The sequence below is a fragment of the Ursus maritimus genome, unplaced genomic scaffold (assembly GCF_017311325.1).
Source record: "Ursus maritimus isolate PB19 unplaced genomic scaffold, ASM1731132v1 scaffold_4, whole genome shotgun sequence".
In the NCBI taxonomy this organism is placed as follows: Eukaryota; Metazoa; Chordata; class Mammalia; order Carnivora; family Ursidae; genus Ursus; species Ursus maritimus.
Window position 1 is genome coordinate 93,681,077 of NW_024426552.1, and position 17,063 is coordinate 93,698,139.

The 17,063-nt window shown below is 35.9% G+C and overlaps 1 protein-coding gene across 4 annotated transcripts in view; it reads left to right on the forward strand.

The window, feature by feature from the left end:
* Positions 1–17,063, forward strand: part of PDCD10 (programmed cell death 10) — a 43,687-nt gene that overhangs the window by 10,346 nt on the left and 16,278 nt on the right. For 2 of the 4 annotated variants that reach the window (XM_008710315.2, XM_008710316.2), the window contains 2 exons: positions 7,374–7,585; positions 16,109–16,162. In XM_008710315.2, coding sequence (XP_008708537.1) covers positions 7,490–7,585; positions 16,109–16,162 — 150 coding nt within the window. In that variant the 5' untranslated portion in view covers positions 7,374–7,489. The remainder of the gene's footprint in view (positions 1–7,373; positions 7,586–16,108; positions 16,163–17,063) is intronic. The other 2 variants (XM_008710317.2, XM_040621642.1) reach the window with 1 other exon arrangement.

The following is a 17,063-nucleotide window of genomic DNA, read 5'->3' on the forward strand; positions in this document are numbered from 1 at the left end:
AAATGCTTGTTTGGTCAATCATGTTTACAGAGATATGGAAGACTTTATCTTTTTTACCCTGTTTTTTCACAAACCGTAGCTGGAGTCCTTCAGCCGTTAGTGGTATCAGATACCTGGAAATTGTGTTACAACGGAGAGGGTGCCTTTAAAAATTTCATCGAGAGGTTAGACCTTCCAATGAAGTGGTAATTCATAGTGGAATGTGTAGTTTCTTCGAATAGTTATTTAAAAGTGCAAAAGCACAGTGCTTAGTAAATTACAGGTATTTAATATAGAAGTTTTATGGTTTGATTTAGAAATCACCTCATCTTTTATTCTAACTACATCTCTTTCAAGTGTGCTGCTTGGTTTTTGTCCATTTAAAGAAAGAAACTAAAGCATGAAGAGGTGAAGTGCCTTGCTCAGAGATAAGATGGTTTATAATGACAGTATGCAGAATTTGAGCCCTTGTTTTCAGACCTTAGTGCCTAGGCTTTTTTTTCCCGTAGCTGTGCACAAATTCTCCACTGATATCTTGAAGATCTCTAGAAAAAAAGTTTGATATATGTAAACAAATAGGGTGGCAAAGTGTCATATGTTACATTTAACCATTAACAAGGGATTATTTCTAGATGTCCCTAAATGCAAAATTCAGTAAAAACTGAACTATGCATGCATGTAGTGCATTCTCAGGGAGGTGGAGTTCCACATAACCTTATTAAAAAAGAAAACTACATATGGAAGACCTTATTATAGAAAATATAATTTGCAGAGGAAGGAGAGAGATGTAGGTATATCTTGAAGGTTTTAAGCTTATTTTGGTCTAAGTAGGATCTACTTAACCCTATACCTCTGTGTCCCTTTTTCCTAGCTTTCTCCTTTAAATATTTTGTCTCATTTAAAAGTGGCTACAGCATTTTGAGGTGAGAAGACCCTAAAAGGTAGGTTGTGATTATCAAAGGCTCACCTTTTCAGCTGTGCTAAATGGCCAGACTGAGCTATACAGCCTTAGAATAAATTTTTTTCTCTAGGAGCCTGATGGGTATGATTCACGATCCCAGGTGCTTGAGAGAACGCAAAGAGTTGTCAGGTATTTGAAACCTTCAATCAACCCATTATTGGGGAGGCTCTTTCTATGAGAATTCGTAAATAGTTTTTGTGATCTGATAAAAAAAATTTTTAGTTTCCCATAAGATTACTTTTGAACCTGTGGTAGATCACAGTAATAAAATTTTATTTGATATCACTGAAATTTAGAATACCAGACCCTTTTTTTTTTTTTAAGATTTTATTTATTCATTTGACAGAGAGAGAGACAGCCAGCGAGAGAGGGAACACAAGCAGGGGGAGTGGGAGAGGAAGAAGCAGGCTCCCAGTGGAAGAGTCTGATGTGGGGCTCAATCCCAGAACGCTGGGATCACGCCCTGAGCCGAAGGCAGACGCTTAATGACTGAGCCACCCAGGCGCCCCTAGAATACCAGAGCCTTTAAAGTGATATAATTTTATTCCCTCTTTGTTTCTGTTGGGAAAACAAGGCCAGTGATTAAGTGAAACTTCCACGAAGTCAGAGCCAAAAAGAACCCCTGTCTCAGGTACTTAGTTTTACTCAAATCCCTGAGCCTGGCCTTGGCAGCTAGTTTTTCTGACTCTCTAGGCACTGTTCTTTCCATATCAGTGGTTTTCCAGCTTGTCCTGTTCATGAGAATCGTCGGGGTTGTCTGCTAAAAATACAGCATCCTGGACCCCATCTTGGAGATTCTGATTGAGTCCTCTTGAGAATATCTTTAATAAGGACTGAAGTGATTGTGATGGCTTAAGTCATCCAACATTTGGAAACTACACACCACTCCTGCACCCTGTCCCATAGCGAAAGTTTTGGTTTTTGCTGAAAGCTGGATAACTTTTTGGATCTTGATGTATAAAGCAAAGCTAAACTACGTTGGAAATTTCTTGCACTTTGAGAATTTTGTGAACTGTTGAATTATATGCCGGTTTTGTCCCATGATCTAAAAGATATCCTAGCAGCCCAAATAAAAGACATTAGAATTTATAATCTGTGATTGTTTTATTTTTCTTTAGTTTTATTTGGTTTTCATGTAAATTTCTGTTGGAATTCTGATTCTAGTTGCAATCATCTGATGCTAATATTCTCTTAGCTTATCATACTAGGAAGAGGTTGGGATAGCAAGAAGTAGTAAAATCTGGTAAATGTGACTGGTAAATTCGATTTTGTTAGTAGAAATAATTAGATTTCTATGTTTTTGTTTTGCTAGGCTTGATACTTGAAAAGTATTAGCAAGACTGATTCAACTTATAAATTGCCCATCTCTTATTAATTTGTTCATTCAACAAACATTTATTGTCTACTATGTACCTTCTACACTGACTAATGTCTCTGTTGGGAAAAAGAAATATATTTATAGATGGTAGCATAAGCGTGAATTCTGCTTACTGCAGAATGAATAAACTTCTTTTAGCTAAATGTTCATGAATAGGTTGGGGGTCCAATAAAAATCGATCAGTCAATCAATCAATCTTTCCCCCTTTAAGGAGGGAAATTAAAGGAATTATAAGAATTTAAGACCAGGTGAGAGGGCTGAGTTTTGGATTTGACTATAAAGAAAAACAAGACAAATATACCTGCCTACAAATGTTTTAAGTGTGGAATTTATTTAGGAGCTTTCTTTTTCTCCCCAAGAACTGCGGTATTTTAGTACCAAGTACCAGTGGACACTCCTTATATTTGTGAGTAATAACTTCAGCTCTAGAATTATCTCCTGCCCAGATGGATTAAAATGAGGCTCTCTCAGGAAATGCTGATTCTGACCCTTGAGATATATCTAAGTATAGTTCTTTAAACGAACAGACTCCTCTTGGTTCTGTGGGCAGGGCAGGACAGAAGCTCCTAAGACTAAGACTTTGGCAGTGAGATGGCGGAACCTATTTTTGTTTTCCCCTCACTTTAAACAAATAATAATGGTCTTAAGTGCAGGAAGTAATTTAATACTTAACACATCTTGTGTCAGAAATTAGCAGTGCTATTTTGAACATTCAGAGAAATAAGGGGGGGAAGTATAAATGAACCGGTTGCTTATATTCCATTTGTATGGTATTACCATATCACAGAAGGTGTTTTTGAAGAAAAAGTTGCTTACAAGTATTATGTTTTGTCTTAAGTTATTCACATCTATAGTTTGGCTTTTTAAAAATGTTGTGATGCTAACTCCTCGAGAAACAAAGCTTACTTTGAAATGAAAACTTTTCCCCCGATGCAACATATAGGAAATGGGAAACTAAGTAGTTCTTGCCATGTTGCCCCTATACCCACATTAAATTTTTATTTTTTATTATTACTTAGCAATTATAACCATGGCAAGTCATTTTTTGGACTGTGGTTTTTACTGTACTACATGGTAGATGAGGTGACTTTTTAAGGCCTTTCCAGATTTGGGATTTGGAGTTACCAATCTTCAGTTTGCTGTGCGTGCATGACCAGCACTCACCTCAGAAGCCAGTGTCCCTTAGAGAACTGAAACTTTGGTGGTGTGCTGCCCAGCTGCCCTGGGCCTGAGCAACACCCATGGTGAAAGGAAGAAACATTCTCAAAGGGGCAGGACCTCAATCGCTTGCTCAGCTCAGTTGACCCTTGCTCTTTAGGTTAACAGGCTCTTTATTGCTTGGAGTAATGGCAGGTTGTCCATTGAACCATTTCAAATAAAGAAGCATGTAGAAGGAATGACAGCATATTTTAACTTGAACTAAAATTGGCATATTTAAAAAGCCTTATTGAATTTGTTGATTTTTAATCTCATGTAAACACTAATGAAACTGTGAGTGGCCCCAGTTGATTAATGTGTGTTCTGAGAAGTTCACTTGTAACTTGGTTCTTTGGAACACTTTCCATGGTAGGTAAGTGTGATGTAGGACAGATACCTATTTAGCTCATAATATTGCTATAATACTTTCTTTTTTTTTTTTTTTAAAAGACTGTATTTATTTGAGAGAGAAAGAAAAGGAGCAGTGGGGAGGGGCGGGGTGGGGGGGGGAGAGAAAAGCAGACTCCCCGCTGAGCAGGAAGCCCCATGTGGGCTGATCCTAGGACTCTGAGATCATGACCTGAGCCCAAGGCAAATGCTTAACTGATTGAGCTTTGCTATAATTCTTTCTTTTTTTTTTTTTTTAAAAGACTGTATTTATTTGAGAGAGAAAGAAAAGGAGCAGTGGGGAGGGGGGGGGGGGGGGGGGGAGAGAAAAGCAGACTCCCCGCTGAGCAGGAAGCCCCATGTGGGCTGATCCTAGGACTCTGAGATCATGACCTGAGCCCAAGGCAAATGCTTAACTGATTGAGCCACGCAGGCGCCCCTGTAATACTTTTCTTTTTGATGACAAATGGTAGCTGATAGTACTGTAATTAGTCTTAGAGGCAAGAAATACATATATATGCTTGGTTTTTCTTAAATTTGAATCATAAATATCTTAAGTGAAACTCCTGATGTAGGACAATACTATTGATTCAACACAATTAAAAAAAAATTCGGTGCCGCTACTTACAAAAGGTAAAAATCAAGTATTTGAACAGGTTTAGTGGGTAGATAGGTAGGTGCCAGCAGGAATTCTCAGTGACTCTGGTTACTTTTACTGATCCATTCACTTCTGTCTGCCTTTATATATGCAGGGATACATACATGTTCAAAAGAGTAAAAGACAAAAATAATCCAATTGAGCCTAGTTTAGGAATTCACCTCCTTTTTACTGAGATCACCTTTCTTCACCAGCTCACTGTCTCAGTTCCTACAGGTAGGTAGTTCTTTCCCCCAGTATACAAGTGACATTACTCTTTCAGCATTATTCATGACCTCATCAAGAAATCCAACAATTTTTAAAAAGTTATTGTCCATGATTGGGAGCATTTAAAACTTTGGGCCACCTTCTCTTAGAAACACCTGGTTTCTGTGATGCTGGTTCTCTCACCCAATTCTCCCATTGGACTTCCTCCCTTGTGATACTGACAGTTGTTCATTTTTCTGGCTTTCCTTTCATAGTATAAGCTTCATGAGGTCAGAGACTGTCTTGTCTTGTTCACTGCTCCGTAGCTAGTCTTAGGCCTAATTCTGTATAGATAATGGATAAATATTTGTTAAATAAACAAAAAATTTTTTTTCCTGTTACCCCATGAGGTAGCTCTTCCAGTTCTGGTGTTGACCCTATTCTGCTATTTCTCACTTGTGGGGTTATTTTTGTTTTTTTGTTTTTTTCATTGATACTGGTACCTTCAATTACTGTCTATACTGTGCATCCAGTATCCATCATTTTCATTTTGACTACTATCCCTGCATTTCAGCCCCTCTTTTTTGTTCCAAGTTTAATATGAAAAAGTATATACAATTTATTTCTAAAGTGGAAAAGTAGATTACCAAATGGCCAGTTAAATAGAAACAGCAGGGTCACAATTGATACTTACCTTCTTCCTCTTGCTACTTGCTCAGGTCCGGTTGGTCTTTTTATAACTATACTAAGTCTCTTAAGTTTCCCCTGCCATCAGTTTATGTTCCTCCATTCTATCCTTAACAGTATGACCAAAGCAATCTGCTTAAATAAATGATCTGATCAGGTAATGGTTTTCTGTTACCCTATAGAATAAAACTTAGGAATTGGCCTTCTTATTTTTTTTTTTAAGATTTTATTTACTTATTTGACAGGCAGCGAGAGAGGGAACACAGGCAGGGAGAGTGGGAGAGGAAGAAGCTGGCTCCCAGCGGAAGAGCCCTATGTGGGGCTGGATCCCAGAACTCCGGGATCACGCCCTGAACCAAAGGCAGACGCTTAACGACTTAGCCACCCAGGCGCCCCAGGCCTTCTTATTTTTATTTATTGATTTGGTCCTGTGAGCTCAGGGAGCAGCTCGCAGCCCCAAAATGGAAAAACTTTCCATGTTTAGAGCTACCAGAAATGGGACTAAACGGTTTCCGTGGATGTCAAGTTCCCCTTCACTGGTAGGGATTATGGAAGGACAGTAAGCAGTTCTCAGATGGGACAGTTTATTAGAGCTTTTTGAAGCTCTGCATACTCAGACTTTGATTATATCTTTCAAACCACTTAGGTCTTTCACAGGCTGGCCCAGATAAGTTTTAATGATTAGGACCACATCTTAATCACCCCCCACTGCATCTTTTACAGAGTAGATGCTAAACATACATTTATTCAGTGAATGAATAACTTCTGGGTATTTTCTTGGGTAGGTGAGCTGAGGTTCTTTGTCTCTACTTCAAACTGAGTTGTTGTTTTTTTTGTTTGTTTTTAATGTGGAATTATCAGATCTGGATTGAGAGTATTAGGATCAAGTCTTGGGCCTCTTCATTATGTGTTCTTGGTCAAATCATTTATCATCTCAGAACCCGCTTTTCCATTAGATTAGAATGACAGTTAATGTAAAGTAATTGTGAGGACTAAAAGCATGTGAAAAATGTTTTATAATCTGAAAATTACTTTATAAATGGTAGAAATTATTAAAAATTGATGGTTTTTAAATATGTATACCAATATACATTGTTTAAAATACAGATATGTCACTAATATTACTCTCTCACTTTATAATTAGGCTTATTTTTCAGCCTAACAAAGGAAATAAATACAGTTGCTTTCTCTTAAAAACCAACATCCTTCCTCAACTCTTCAAGACAAAATTTCTTTTATATTGTTGAATTCTCAGTATCTTAATGCCAAACTGTCAGTGTCTGTGGATCTCTCTACTTAGTTTTTGTGACAAATTTGGACAAAGATTCAAAAATACCACTGTCAAAATTAAATAACATTTTCCCTTGATAGAATTTTCCCAGTTTTAAGATTTGTCTTAAATCTTTGGTGCTTGGCTATGCTTCTGTTGTTATTTTGGTGGCAAAATCAATGAATTATTAGGAAAAAGATTTTAATCTAAACACCTTAATTCTTTTTTCTTAATTCTTAATGCAGTTCTCAGTAAACATTTATGCTTTATGTATTTCACAGTTATATTTTTATGTTATGTATAAATGCTATAATTACACACTTTGTTGATAATTTCTTGTATTAACTTTTTTGATTATATATACTATGGAATTAGATGCATGATTATTCCTGGTGCTTCAGGGAGCGCTCTCTCTCAGTTAAAGATGACTGGGTTCATGAATCACAGCTTTGTGAATTAGTACCTAATGAGGGAAAATTAGTTGAAGAAAGGGCAAATTCTTGAGTGTGAGGAGGAAAAAAGATGTCTTTACTGATCAGGGGTACCTTCACAAGTAAGATATATTAACAAATCAGCTGTTCATAAGAGAGACACTGGGAAAAAAAGTTATTGGTGTTTGTAGTTTTCCCTTAATATAGTAAATCTCTGTTCTTTCTTCCCTTTTAACCAGGTCAGTATATATTTTGTGCCCTATTCTTTTATCACAAAAAAAGAGAAGAAATACTGCAGTGAATGAAGATTCCTCTGCATTTTAGCACTGCTTTTTCTACTGTAGTTGGCTTTTGAATGAGGATGACAATGGAAGAGATGAAGAATGAAGCTGAGACCACTTCCATGGTTTCTATGCCCCTCTATGCGGTCATGTATCCTGTGTTTAATGAGGTAAGCGGGTAAACATTTCCTCATTTGATCTCTTCAGTTCTTGTTGCCTGCCTAATTTTGTTTGTTTGTTTGTTCCTTCATATAACAAATATGTAAATGAATTTCATCTGTGTGTTAGGCATTGTACCAGGACTGGACATAAAACAATGGGGAGGGGGGAACCTAGATATATTTCTTCCCACGTGGAGGTTTCATTATAGAGGGAGAGACAGACATTGAACAAAAGACTACAAGTAATTATATAAATGGAAAGTTGTGGTAAGTGCTGTGAAGTTACAAAAAACGGTATGTCCAATAAAATAGCAGGTAGGACCTGCTTTAGGGGTTAGCACCAGCCTCATTGAAGATGAGACATATATGCTAAGATTGAAAAGAGATAAATAACAGACAGTTGAGTTCGGGATGAGCACATTTTAGGTAGCCAGAAGAGCAGGCATAAAAATACCGTGATGAATTCTAGTCGGTAGAGACAAAACATATTTTTACTGATAAATGGAAGATACCATTGCTTTAGTTTCTAGAGAAGAGGCATTTGCTTTTTTATTTGAGGAATTTTCTAGGACTTAATACATTTTCAGTTTTTCTTTTAATGTTAAAATGCTGAGGTGTTAGAGAATTAGAGCTGGAAATTCCTTAGAAATAATTTAATCACTCCCCTCCTTTTAATGATGAAGTGAGTTGCTGATATGTGAAATGGTGTTCCTGAAATTACCTAGAACTAAAATCTAGGATTTCAAATTCAGTGGCTTCAGCCTTAGCCTTTCGGTATGTTTAATTAGGGTCTTTTTGTTTATTTGTTTTGCTATTTAATTATAAAGCTATCAACACCATTGACCTTATTGTTCCTGCTGTAACTTGGAAACCCTCACTATTTCCAATGACTTTTTATTCCTTTTTGTAAAGTATTTGTATTAGAGTAAGATTCTGGATTTCAAAGCCCTTTCTCCCACATTATTAGGTTTAATAATAATGTATTTGATGCATTTGTGGTCTTAAGTCTTGGGGACGGTAGAGAGTGATTCATCCTCTTCAACTTGGAAATCACAGACCTAGTTGCATTTCAGACATACATTTTAAAATTCTAGATGCTATCAAATAGTGTTATTAGGTTTGGTGACCATAAAAGAAAACTCAAAAACAGTGGCTTGGATAAAAGTTATTTCTCTTGTATAAAAATTGTGGCGGTAAGCAGTCCAGTGCTGGCGTTTTTATGACTCGGTATCCTAGTGCTTACTTTCTGTTATCAAGGTCACCTCAGCACGTGGATAGCTGCTGAATCGCCATTCATCATGTCTTAAGTTGTTGTCTGGAAGGCACAAAAAAATGGAATAGGAGGGTGGCTTGTTACTTCCAGCCAATTCAGCTTCCTTCCAGTAACCTTTTTGAAAGTCCTATACAAGACTTCCATTTACATCTCATTGGCAAGAACTTAGTCTTATGACTGCACCTAGCTGCAAAGGAGGTTGGGAAATTTAGAAATTTTGTTACTAAAGAGGAAGCAATAGGAGGCATCTTTTGAAAAACCTGTCCCTGTTTTACTAATACGGTAGCATTGGAGGCACTGTTTTAGGTCTGCCTATCTCTGGCAGGTATAGCCAACACTCCAGTAATCAATTCCACCATTTTGTTCTAATATGTACCCATTCATTACAAGACTACAGTTACTGTTGGAAGCAAGTGCTTCAGTTCTGTTTAGTAAATATTAACTAAACATCAGCCATTTATTTGCTGAGTAGTCTGCTAGAGTCCAGAGATGTGGAAAAGAAAAAGGCATTATACCTCTTCTTAAGAACCATAGGGAACTAACTATGTTCTTAAAAATCTTAAACAGATGTTTAAGCAAATATATTATTTAATTATCATTGTACCAGGTGTGAGGTAAGACAGTCACTGAAACTATTAAGGTAATGTATGTTGATGATTAGTGTTTAACTTCTCAGGGACGTCAAGAACCATTATGGCAGTTCTCCCCGGAGGTGCTCCCTCTTCTTGGGTCTGTATAGCTAGCTACCCTTGTGGGCTGTTGGGCCAAGCTGTATGCGGCATTTCTGTATTTATCTAGTATTTTCAGTCTGTACGTGAAGGAAGGGCAATTTACATTGCAGAGCTTCTGTTTGACCCTCTAGTTAGTGAAGAGGAGTGAGAGAAGTTTTTTTGCCTAACAATTAGAGTGATCTTTTCCTACATAAGGAAAATGGATTTTATTTGAATCTCGACTTTGGAAAATAGTTATATAGGATATGAGATTCTGATGAAATGAACTATTGGGATTAATACTGAGATATCTTTTCTAATTTATTCATGTGTAAGAAAAAATTAATTTGAAAGAAAAAGAAATGGCTGTGAATGGATAGTAAATCTCTTCTAGAAATAAAGGCAATGATTCTTGCCAGGTGATATCTAAAAAATATGTGGGTTAATGGGCCCAGAATTAGAACATGTTGCCAAATATTTCATAGTTGGTTCAAGAATTAATTGTTAGAACTGAATTTGAAAATGAAATGGTTAGATGTAGCAGACTGAGAGATACTGTGTCAGATTGTTAGGGTCTATTTCTCGAATTTATGATCTAACATCATGGTATCAAGCTTTTTATACAAATTATTTCTGAACACTTGTTTTTAAGTGTTCAGAAATAATAGGCTTTTAGGAATAGTGGTATTAGGTCTCCTCTTTTATACAGATGAAATCTGGGACTTGATGTAGGAATGGAATAAAATAATTGTGCCTTCAAATGTGAAGTGTTTGGTTGAAAGGCATAAAATACTAGCATTGTTGTCTGACATTCCAGTGTATTAATGTAACATCTAAAATAAGATACCTAATCAGTTAAACATTAATATTTGACTCTAGGGGCGCCTGGGTGGCTCCGTCGTTAGGCGTCTGCCTTTGGCTCATGGCGTGATCCTGGCGTCCCAGTTCTTCCACTGGGAGCCTGCTTCTTCCTCTCCCACTCCCCCTGCTTGTGTTCCCTCTCTCACTGGCTGTCTCTCTCTCTGTCGAATGAATAAATAAAATATTAAAAAAAATATTTGACTGTAGTTCAAACATAGATTTTTCTACAGATCTACTAATGGGGAAATTAAAATTTAGTTTGGCTCTGTTTTTCTCTGCTATGCAGATTTAAAGATAAAATGGTTGTCAAATTAATCTTACAGAAAATAGTACCAGAGTAGGGATAAATGTTTAACTTTGGAGCTGAATGATACACTTAATTTTTTCCACAGTGTATTATTGGAAGAGTTAAAAAAGCTTATGCATTCTCACCTTAACATTATATCCATAGTAGTAACAATGGTAGTCTGAAAGTCATCTTGTAGAACAGATTTTTAGATAGTAGGGCATCCTTACACCTGGGAAATTTTAGTACTGTTACTCCTGCTCACAAAGCAAAGTTATTTATGGCATTCTGGGAGTTTGATGCTTGCTAAACTTAATGAAGCTATGCCGAGACAGCTGAGAAAGGAGTAGGCTTCTTATTTAATCAGCTGCTGCAGAGTTCAGAGTCCAGGTATATTGCATGTGTTGTAAATGTACTGTGAAATAGGTCTCCTGGTTACCTTATGGAATAATAGTTTATGGAAGCCTCATGACAAGTCTTAGATCAGGTTCTCAAGTACTGTATTACTTTCTTCTGATTGTGTATGGAGGAGGAGAGAGGTATAGTTCAGTTCTTCATTCCAGGAAAATATGCACCATGTATCATCATTTCCTATGACTTTTTAGAGGAACTGTTTTAAGGTGAAGTATAATTTCTGAAGAAATATGTATTGTGTTTTGAGATAGGAATAAACAATTTTGCAACCAAATATGAATTTTAGATCACCAAGGGTTTTTATGCTTGTTTATAAATCACACAAAAATGGTACTTCTGAATAAGTAATTAATATTCTATTCACATGCATCCAACACAGTTATTTCTACCAACTCAGCAGAATATGCAACTCTTAATTTTTTCAGTAAGCAAATGAAATCTGCGAATACTTCTCCAATTCACATTACCTAACTATCCCTTTTTTTAATTGAAAGAAAAAAATCAAACCCCAAAACTGGGGCATAGTAAACATACTTCTCCATAGTAAAGGCATGAGTTTTACCTGCAGTCCCACCAACCAGAGGTGATCAGTTAGTATCTTGCATAAGAATTACTTCTCTGCCCCTTATTCTAGGCTATGTAGTCTTCTCTTTCCTTCCTTGTTTATAAACTGATGACAAACAGTAATATACTTATTTCTCATAACTCTGTGAAATAAATGACTTAATATATAGTAGTACTGAGAATAGTACCAGGCATGTAGTTAAGTGTTAGAGCTGTTACTCAGAAGTCTTCGTGCAATTTTCTGATAAAATTGTGATCATTCCTTAGGGTTTTACATTCTCGTAGGCAGTTTTTAATGAAACGTTTTTATAATAGGTGGCTCTGTTTACCATTTTTGCTGGACAACTTGGCAACCCCAGAAACAGATTATTTTTAGAAACAGTTATTGCATTTAGTATGTATAAAACACATGACTGCATTTGTCTTCTCTGTGGCAGCACAAAAGTTAATAGGTGTCTCTTGAGTCCATCTATTTATGTTCTAGCTTTTTTTTTTTACCTGACTCACCTCATTTTCATTTGAGTCATAAGAGATGTACCTTTTATTCTTGTGTCTTTTTTTTTTTTTTAAGATTTATCTATTTAAGAGAGAGAAAGTGCGTGCGCTCCAGAGAGCAAGCATGTGAGCAGGGGGAAGGGCATAGAGAGAGGGACAAGCAGATTCCCTGCTGAGTGGGGAGCCAAGTTCTCCTAGGGGCTCCATCCTAGGACCCTGAGATCATGACCTGAGCCAAAATCAAGTTGGATGCTTAACTAGCTGAGCCACCCAGGCGCCCCTTTTTCTTGTGTCTTGGCCCTGTTTGATTCCTTTTAAAGAATAGGATCAATAGTTTTTGTGGGGAGGGGAGAAGGATGTCAGTATGGAGAAATCATGCCTGATTTTGAGGAAGCAAAATTTGTAGATAATTTAGAACCAACTAGCCTGATTATTTTGACCTTAAAAAAAGAAAGCATGCTTTCAAAAGATTTTATGCAAGACCTATAAAACTTGAGTAACCAAAGAGTTAAATGGATTTTTTTTTTAATTACAGATGTAAGAGATGGGCTTGATAACTAGAAAATAAGTATAGGAATGAACCGATACCTTTGGAGGGACCAATGCAATAAATGCACTCTCTAGGGAATCAAAATTATGTGTAAGCTTTTGAAATATTTTTATAAACATTATAGAGAGTTAAATTTGACAAGTTTGCAGTTAATAGTGCTCTCAGTAGCTATCAAGAATAAATTACAGGAGGAGCTTACAAAACAGAGGAGGCAGAACGTGAGGTTGGGGTGAGAGCCCGGCTGTTAGGTTCACCCAGCCTATCATTTCCCTCTAGCTGGGACTTCAGGAGGCACTTTCCTTATCTTTTTGATGAAATGAGATTAGTTGCCCTGTTCTCTTGTGCTTATTCTCTTTTTTTCCTTTACCTTTTTACTGGTGACATGGAATTCCTAGATGGCTGAGACCTGAGGAAAGCCTCTCCTTGTCCAGATATCCATTAAGGCAAGGTATAATCGTATGTTCCCTCCTCCTCCTTTGAATTCAGAACCAGTTGCTACTAAGAAATGATTGCATTGGCTTTTTAAAGATACCCTAGCCAACAACTGTTATCTCAAAAGCTAAAAAAAATTACTGGACTAATTAGTGGAAGTATTGGAAGCAAAATGGAAATTTTTTCTGTTCCAAACTTACATAAAAACTTTACTCCTGTATGTTACCAACCCCGAAGAAACCCATAAGTGGGCAAGTGGCCAAGGAAGGTGATTTTAAGAAGCTGCATTCCTCACAGATCTCACCTTTATAAAGACTTTTTTTTTCTACTTCAGCTGATAGTGATCCCACCAGTTTCCATGTAGCTGCTTACTTAAATTGATCTTCTGGGGTTCCAGGACTATAATCTATTTCTTTGTATCTCTCACACTGACTTTCTTACACATGGTAGAAACTCAAGAATTTGTTAGTTCTTAAGGAGTTGAAGAGATTCAGTGAGAGAGTGGATGCCAGTCTGGAAACGGTGAATTCAGGGAGGCAGGATAGCATTAAGTGGCTTGTGCACAGGTTTTCAGACAGATTTGTTATGAATCCTGCCTCTGTACATACTAGCTATTGAACATTGGGTAAATTTATGCAAACTGAATTTTTGCCTCTGTGAAATAGAGATGATGATAGCTAGTTACAGATTGTGAGGATGAGATCCTCTCTATAAAAATACATAACAAAGTTCATTATAGGTGCTAAGTAAATGATAACTGTTACTAGGATACTGCCAGAACCTTATACTGTCATGAAAGGTAAGGTGAACATGATTTTATCATCCAATCATCTATCACAAGTGAAAGATCTAAAAGGGAAGTACTTTTTATTAGGGAAGATAAAAACATATCTTGCTAAGTATTAGCTGAATATTATAAATAGATTCAGGAATAATTTAGATAAATTTATGGATGAGAGATTAAGTTCAATTCAAAAAGTATATACATGCCTGTATGCCTGGTACTCCCTGGGCAATGGGGATATCATATGAGTAATGAAGCCTGGGGTTTATTGCAAGATGTGTGGGTATATGATGTATCCCAGAATGACTCCCACAGAGTTCTGGTTGAGGTGCTTCACAGCTCACAGATTTAATTTAGTATATGCCTGACCTTTCCCTTTCTTTTCTAAGATACACGTAAGTAAACTTAATCTAGAAATCTGATGTCTGTCTGGCTAATTTTATTAGTTCTTCGCTGACTCTTCTGGGCCTCTTTTATTTGCCTTGACCCTTTCACATACCAGTCAGGGCAGTACAGAATGAGTTAATAATGCTGAAACTTGAAGGTACACATCTGACTCAGACCTTTGACTTGTTGAAAGAGGTCAGAGTGTGGTGTAAACCCAAATAAGGAAGTGGTTCCTATCAGAATGGGAACATTCATCCTGTGTGTCTGCCTCTCCCTCCCTTACACAACTTGAGATCAGAAGAGCTGTATTATTATTTTATTCTTAAATAGGATTCCTTACAATTAAATGAATTCCATGGAAAAAGAAAATTTTCATTTGTGGCAGCATATTTTCATTAATTTTATAAACTTACGTAGTTGCTTTTTTGCTGTATTTGCCTACCTGGTCCTCTTGTGTCTTCCCTTTTATCTACTAAGGCAATGTTAGATTTTACTGGATTTGTAGAAGCCAAGTTAAAAACTGAGTTACATGGCCTATTATTTATTTCTGGAGATAAAGTATTTATCTTGGCACATTTTTGTTGCTTTTTTTGCTTAAGGTGCATAACTTTTAGGGAGATAAGGTTCTTGGCTTTTCTGTCTTGTTTAGAAAATAAATTGATTTAATAAAGTGTAGGCCATTCCTTAGATATGTGTATTTGTATATATGTTGTTTATAAAGGAAAACTTCAATTTATTGCCTTGAGGGATTGAAAGGAATATTTATTGTGAGATATGATTTGTTTATAAGATTTTTGTAAAAAGATTCCACTTGCATAAAAATCCTGTAAAAGTCAGCATTGTTTTTGAACATTCAGTATTGTCCCCAACAAAAAAAAATATATATATATATATATATATATATATTGAGTTTTATTGCGTTAATTAGCCCAATCTTTAGGGATTAAAAAAATATGAATCTAACTGAAGGTGGTTATTTTAAGCCTAGCAGTTAACTCTTCAACAAATGGCATTTTTTTAATGGAATTGTATGTCTTTTTTGGCTCACTGAAAAATGAATTCTGTTAAGTATATAATAAGGACATGTATCTTTCAAAATTATAAACCTCACATATTTGATATTAAAATTAAAAGCTTTGGTATTGAACTTTTGATTCAGTATTTTAGGTAATCTTTTTTTAATCCAGATAATATAGAGGACAGATGATCTGCAGTCTTTATTTAGTATCAAACCTTTTGTCAGTGCCGTTTGCTAATTAATAAAATAGACTAACCTCAGCTTAATCCCTGGCTGAAGTACTGTAAAATAATTAAAAAGGAATAAGGTAATGAGTACAAAGAATCTTAAATAATAAATGTTTTCTTGGTGTTGATCATTTTCTATTCAGTGCACATCCAGTTTGCTCTATACTTGCAGCAGAGCACTGAGAGTTGATCTTGAACCCTGTTTTTAATAATTGAAGAAAATGTGCTTATTCTTTCTGTAGGGACTTGATAGTATTTTGCATTCTGTGCTTATCTTAAATCTACTTTTAAGGTAGAGTGTGTCTTGTTTTTAAAATAAGAACTCGTACGTCCCTTAATTTCTCATGGTTTCTAATGAAAATTTTAGATGACCTGTGTATTTGAAGAATTAAGGTGATTTAGAATCATTAGCCAGTATTTCTGTTGATCAAATGATGGCTGTATCAGTGTTATTACTATAGAATGGAATATCAGAAATGTGCTTTTTCTAAGGAAATTGATATTAATAGAGTTTTAAAATTTATATTGCAGCTAGAACGAGTAAACCTGTCTGCAGCTCAGACACTGAGAGCAGCTTTCATTAAGGTGAGGTGCAAGTAATTTATTATGATGATTAAAATGTATGTTGTATATAAATCTGGATACCATGTGGTAATTGCCACCTTATTTCTTTTTAGTGAAAACCTCTTTGGCTGTCTGATGTCTGTTTTAGTGTACTCCGTAAAGCTTAAAACACTTCTCCAAAGTGAATTGAAACAAATGCTGTTTCCTTAGCATTCATCTTTTTGTCACTTTGTGCTTCGGAACTGACTTCTTTGGTGTCTTTTCTGTTTATCTTTAGGGTATATTTTTGAATTTCTTTTTCTGTTATTTGACTTAATAAAAATTTTTGTAAAATTATAATTCAAAAAGATGTTTTTCATATTGCTTACTTATAGAACATAAGTATAAAACAGTATTTTTGATGGGAAAACAAGACCTGTGTGGGGGTCAGATTAAGGGCACCTTGCAAACATAACAGCCAAGTCACTCAGAGTGAACTTTTTTGTTGTCTCTAGACCTGAACTGTTTGATAAGTACTAGGCACGTGTTGCTCTTGAGTACTTAAAATGTGGCCAGTTCCAATTGAGTTGTACTCCCAAGTATAAAATACACACCAGATTTTGAATATTTACTATAAGAAGAAGAATGTAAAATAACTTAGTATTAAGTATTTTATATTAATTACATGTTAAAATGATAATATTTTGGATGTACTCTTGAAATGATTTCACGTATTTCTTTTTAGTTTTGTAACATGGCCACTAGAGAATTTAAAATTAGAATGAATGATATTTGTTGCTTGTGTTACATTTCTATTAGGTAGCCCTATTCTACACCCTGGGTGCATTCTTTCATATAAAACTTTATCCATACCGCTTTCTTTCCCAGTACATATCAGGGTGCCCAAAACTTCAATTTTTATTTACTTGTTGTGTGTTTGTTC